The sequence below is a fragment of the Rhincodon typus genome, chromosome 21, assembly GCF_021869965.1.
Source record: "Rhincodon typus isolate 14 chromosome 21, sRhiTyp1.1, whole genome shotgun sequence".
NCBI classification, from domain to species: domain Eukaryota; kingdom Metazoa; phylum Chordata; class Chondrichthyes; order Orectolobiformes; family Rhincodontidae; genus Rhincodon; species Rhincodon typus.
The window spans coordinates 22867279-22873278 of record NC_063352.1 but is presented as its reverse complement, the minus strand read 5'-3'; the positions used below and the strand labels follow the sequence as shown (position 1 = coordinate 22873278).

The 6000-nt window shown below is 40.9% G+C and overlaps 1 protein-coding gene across 2 annotated transcripts in view; it reads left to right on the top strand.

Annotated features, from left to right (window-relative positions):
• The window catches only part of ints1 (integrator complex subunit 1), a 76546-nt gene that overhangs the window by 8877 nt on the left and 61669 nt on the right, over positions 1 to 6000 (top strand). For both annotated transcript variants that reach the window (XM_048609851.1, XM_048609852.1), the window contains exons 6-7: positions 4969 to 5128; positions 5458 to 5566. In XM_048609851.1, the coding sequence (XP_048465808.1) occupies positions 4969 to 5128; positions 5458 to 5566 (269 nt within the window). The remainder of the gene's footprint in view (positions 1 to 4968; positions 5129 to 5457; positions 5567 to 6000) is intronic.

Genomic DNA, 6000 nt, shown 5'->3' with positions numbered 1-6000 from the left:
TGGTGTAATGGCACTTTGAATCACAAATGAAACATTGACTATTCTTTGGCCATTCTCTTGCTGTAAGTGCCAAATTCTCTTCACTTCTCAAAATTACCTAAAGCATTTTTGTCCTCATTTCTTTTAGTTACCATTTTTCTTTCATACTGTTGCCTGCAACCTATGTCTAGATGGTCTTGCTAGTCTGTACACATTGTTTCCTCAATTTGTTGTATAGTTTATTGCACCTCAAGTTCTGCTGGAAAGGAATGCTCTTCAGGGAATTTTTTTTTTAATTCTTTCAATATTTGTTCTAATAAGCTGTTCCATCAACAACACTGGCATCTATCCGACAATGTGGAAAGTTGCCCGGTATGTCCTGTACAGAAAAAGCAGGACAATCCAACTCCTCGAGTTACTGCCCTGTCAGTCCACTCTTGATCATCAGTAAAGTGATAGAAGGTGCCGTCAGCGGTGCTATCAAGCAGCACCTGCTCAGTGATGCCCAGTTTAGGTTCTGCCAGAGTCACTCACCACCTGACCTCATTACAGTCTTGGTTCAAACATGGACAAAAGAGCTAAATTCCAGAAGTGAGGAGAAAGTGACAGCTCTTGTAATCAAGGCTGCACTTGACTAAGTGTGGTAACTAGCGAAACTGGAATCAATGAATTTCATGAGGAAAATTCTGCACTGTTTGGAGGCATACTTGGCACGTCGAAAGGTAGTTTTGCTTATTGGAGGTCAGTCATTTCACCTCCAGGACAGCTCTGCAGGAGTTCCTCACGGTGGTGTCTTGGGCCCAACCATCGTCAGCTGCTATATCAATGACCTTCCCTCCATCATAAGGTCAGAAGTGAGGATGTTCGCCAATGTTTGCACAATGTTCAGCACCATTTAGAACTCCTCAAATACTGAAGCAGTCCATGTTCAAATGTAACAAGACCTGGACAACATGAGGCTTCGGCTGAAAAGTTGCAAGTAATATTCGCACCACACAAATACCAGGCAATGACTATTTCCAATAAGAGACAATCTGACCACCATCCCTTGACATTCATTGGTGTTATTGTCACTGAATCGCCCAGTATCAATATCCTGTGAGTTACCATTGACCAGAAACTCAACTGGACTTGCCATATAAATATAGTGGCTACAAGAGCAGGTCAGGGGCGAGGAATAATCCTCAATTGCATGGATGAATGCAGTTCCAATAATGTTCAAGAAGCTTGATACCATCCAGAACGAAGCGGGTGGGTTGGTTGGCGCAAGATCCACAACATCCACTCCCTCCACCATCAACGTTCAGTAGCAACAGTGTTTATGATCTACAAGATGTGTTGCAGAAATTTACGAAAGATCCTTAGATAGCACCATCTAAACCCTTGACCATTCCATCTGGAAGGATGAGGGCCGCAGATACATGGGAATACTCTTACATGGAAGTTCCCCTCCAACCCATCCACCATCCTGACTTGGAATTGTACTGTTGTTCCTTTACTGTTGCTGGGTCAGAATCCTAGAATTCATTCCTTGGGTCGGCGTGTGGAGCGTGGTCTGGGGTGGTTCAAAGGGCGAGTTGCTACCACCTCTTCGGGGGATGGGCAATATGCCTGCGTCCGCAAAAAAAGTGTTATCTGCAAATTCAATTCTCATCAACTGTAGAAGTCTGTCCAAGTTCACTACTTTGCATAATGTAATAATTTAGTTTGGGGAACTTGAGTGAAATTTCTGCAGTCTTGCATATGATTGAGTGAATTCCATTATGTACTTCATTGGAATTATCTTCACTCTTTCTAAATCTGGCAAAATCTGACAATGCTTCGTAAGCGGTTAGTAAGTCTTCTTTTGATAAATTTTATCCAAAAATAATTAATACTTTATCCAAACCTTCATCCTGTCCATTTCATCAATTTCTAATTCTTAACAAAAAGCTTTGCCCTTATCCTGCTTTTGTATGGTGGTGAAAGTTAGAGTCATAGATATTTGCACTATAGAGGAGGCCATTCAGCCCACATAAGTCAACAAATATCTAACTACTCTAATCCCATTTTCCAGATCTTGATCCATAGCCCTGGTGGTTTTGGAAGCACAAATGAATGTTCAAATACTGTTTAAACAGTATTTCAGTATTTAGTGGATTCAGAGTCTCTGAATCCACCAAACCTTTGCACAGTGAGATCCAGATGGCTAAAAACACACTTCTTTTCAACTTCCCTCTTGGCCTTCTATCTGTTACATTAAATCTATGCCCTCTGTAATTGACCTCTCTACTTTGGGAAAAAGTGCCCTCCAATCCACTTTATCTGTGCCCCTTGAATTCTTATACACCTCTATCAGGTCTTCTCTCAACTTTTGTTACAACAAGGAGGACAATCCCATCTTATTCAATCTTCCTTTCTAATTCAGACCTTCCAACCCATGCAGCATCCTATTAAATCTCTGCATCCTCTCTAGTATATTGACATTCTTCCTATAATGTGGTGATCACAACCGCATTCGGTACTCAAGTTGTGGCCTCACCAGCTGTTTTTTTTCTACAGTTCCAGCATAAACTCCCGGCTCGTGTGTTCTCTGCCTCACCTGATAAATGCAAGTATTCTATATGTTGTCTTAACCACGTTATCTACCTGCCCTGATAACAGGGATCTGTGGAAATGCACACGAAGGTCCTTCTGATCTTCAGTACTTTCCTGGATCCTGTCTTCCAGATTGTAATACCTTGGTTTGTTTGCCTTCCCCAGTACCGCAGACTTTTTCACCTTGAATTGTATTTGCCACTGCTTTGTCAGCCTGACTAGTCCATTGATATCCTTCTGAAGTTTAGAGCTATCCTCCTCACTATTTGCCACACTATCAATGTTTGCGTCATCCACATACCTACTACTATGAAGTCCATCATTAATGCAGTAAGGGTCCAGTAGCAAGCCCATTGGAAATTCTAGCCATAGAAACATCCATCTACTCTCACTGTCTGCTTCCTGCCTCTCAGCCAACATTGGTTCCAGTGTCACTTTGCCTTAGATCCCATGGAATCTTACTTTCTTGACTCTTGTGACATGAGGAACCTTACTTTGCTAAAGTCCAAGTTGACAATATTAAATGCATTACCCTCATCAACATCTGCTTACCTCCTCAAAAAATTGATCAAGCTTGTCAAACACACCCTCCCTTTCACCAATCCATGCTGACTATCACTGATTAATCTGTGTGTCTGCAAGTGCAGGTGTATTCTGTCACTTTATAATAACTTGCCCACCACCAAGTTCCAAGGCCATAGTTGCTTTTTCAGTAAAGTTGTAACCTGGATCCAGATAGTAACTTTACTTTTCCACTGGCCATGGACTACAGCTATTCAAGAAGGCAGCTCACCCACCACCTTCTTATTGGCAACTATGAATGGGCAATAAATGCTGAACCAGCCAGTGACACACACACCCCATGAATGAATGAAAAAAGCTCGCGTTCAGAAAACAGGGCTGGGTAATCATACTCTAAAATTTTACATTTTGATTTAACCAACCTCTGTTACCAAGTTAAATACTCTTAGACAAAGTCCAAGGATACTCATTCTAGTTACAAACTTATTTTAATCTGCACACCAGAATGAACCTCAGCCACCACCTGGCTGATTCCCTCTAATACACATTTGAGTACTCACTCAACCTGTTCGGATGTGTTGTGACACACCCCTTGAACAGGTGGGACCTGAACCCGGGCTTCCTTGCTCAGAGGAAGGGATATTACAACAGTGCCACAAGAACCCTGATTTGAATATTGTCATCATTAACTAATTAGTTAACAACATTTGTTTGCCTTCTCAGTTTTAGCTCCTAGGTATTTAGCATCCTATTAATACAATTAGATACTAACAGGGGTTAAATTATTTTTTTTTCATGAGCTACGTTTTGATTTTCAGGCCTAAGTTTTCATTGTCAGTAACTCATTAGTAGGCAATGCAGTCGGGTAATAACAATAGCCCCTTACCAAAGCCTATTCCCCTTTACTTGATTGAGGTCTGAGGTGGCAAAATCAGCCACCTTCTTTGGATCTAAAATTGATAAAAGCTATAAACAATGGTGACACAAAGACAATTGTAAGTTCAATCACCTAGATCATTAACATGTCACGAAAGGCAGAAAATAATGAAGAGATTAATAGAATGCTGTTCTTTAAGAAACTAGAATATAAGGGGCTTTAGCTGTACAAAGCTGTGGTTAGACCATAATTGGAGTGTTCTGATCAGTTTCGGGCATGATAGTTTTCCTTGGAGGGAGCACAGCATATGATACCTGACCTACAATTCTTAAATCATGAAGAGGGATTGCACAAACCAAGCTTGAATTCCTGGAATTTAGAGGTGAATGGGTGGTTTGATTGAAATTTTCAAGGTATTGGGGGAACAGATAGGGTAGATAGAAAGAAACTCTTTCTGCTGGTTAGGGAGTCTAGAACTGGAAGCATAGTCCTAAGATTTGAGCCTAAATCGTTCAGCAGCCTAATTGGTGTACAGTTGTTTAGAACTCTCTTCAGCAATGGGAAATTGTGAAAGAGCAATCATTAAATTTAGAACAAATATTTGTTAACCAAAGGTATTATGTTATATGGAGCCCTACCTAAAATAGATGTTTGGTACAACAGAATGGCTTGCTAGGCTGTTGTGGGGTCTGTAAAGAGTCAACTGGATGATTGTGACCAGACTGGGTGACAACAGCAATTTCCTTCCATGAGGACTTTAGTGAACCAGGTGGAGTTTTTATTAAATTTACGACAATCCAATGACTTTGTTGTCACCATTACACAGGTTTATTTAATTAACTGTATGTGTAAATGTCCCAGTTTCTGGGATTTGCTTAGTGATTCTGGATTACTAATCCAGAAACATAACCACTGTGCCACTGTACACAGTTCTTGACTGCAATTGTTTCTTTTCTGTTGTTAGCCACATTGGAACCGATGGTTCAACGTTTGCTCCTTTTTGTTTTTTGCAGGTTTACATTGAGGACTCACTTGGGGAACGTATCTGGGTGGACAGTCCCCAATGTAAGACATTTGTTGAGAACATTCAGACTGCTTTTGGTACAAAGATGCCTCCAAAAAGCATGCTGCTCCAAGCAGATGGTGGCAAGATTGGTGGTGACCTCAGTGCAGGTGAGAACCAAATGCTCTCAGGCATGATTGTGGGATTCTAAATGCTATGTGGTAGAATTAAGCAAAATAACAATCAAATGAAAGTGGAAAATATGCAGTTCGTCCATCGGAATCAGTTTATGTGCTCATCCAGCTTCCCCTAAAATGTCTACATGTTATGCACCTCCACAATGCAATGTGATACTGTGTTTCATATTCTGACCACTTTCGAGGTAAAGAATTTTCTTGTGAATTGCTAATTGGAATTATTAGCAACAATTTTATACTTATTGTCCCTAACTTGTGAATGTATTGTGGTGATCGCTCTTGTTATACTGACCATCCTGCAGGTGGGAGTCCACATCCTTCCACACCAGATGATGATGATAATCAGACCGAGCTGCTTATTGCAGAAGAGAAACTGAGTCCAGATGTAGAGTCAGGCCAGGTGATGCCCAGGTAAGTGCATTTCTTTTATCTTACGGTAGTCATGCGAAGGAATGGTCAACCGGGTAAGAAGACAACCATGCAGGAGGAGGGTCTGAAGCCTGAGGTTCTGAAATGTATTATAGCTTGATGTCTAAACATCTGATGAATTAGCTGAAATTCAGTGTTATTAAGTAGAGTGACAGAAATGCATTTTGAGCAGCAGGTTATGCTATTCCCTCGCCTGAGGGGCACATGTAAACAACAAAATGAGTCTGTAATGGTTGTTTTGCCACATACAAACCCTCAAAAACGACAAGAGTTGCAGGTTGGGACTTAGGTTGCCAATTTTAGCTTCTTGGATGTGACAATGTAAACCGGGAATAAGAGTGAAGCGATGAAAGTGATCTGATGTTTATTGCTGTCTCTAATATTCATTTTACAAAATGTGCAGAATGCTTTGAGAA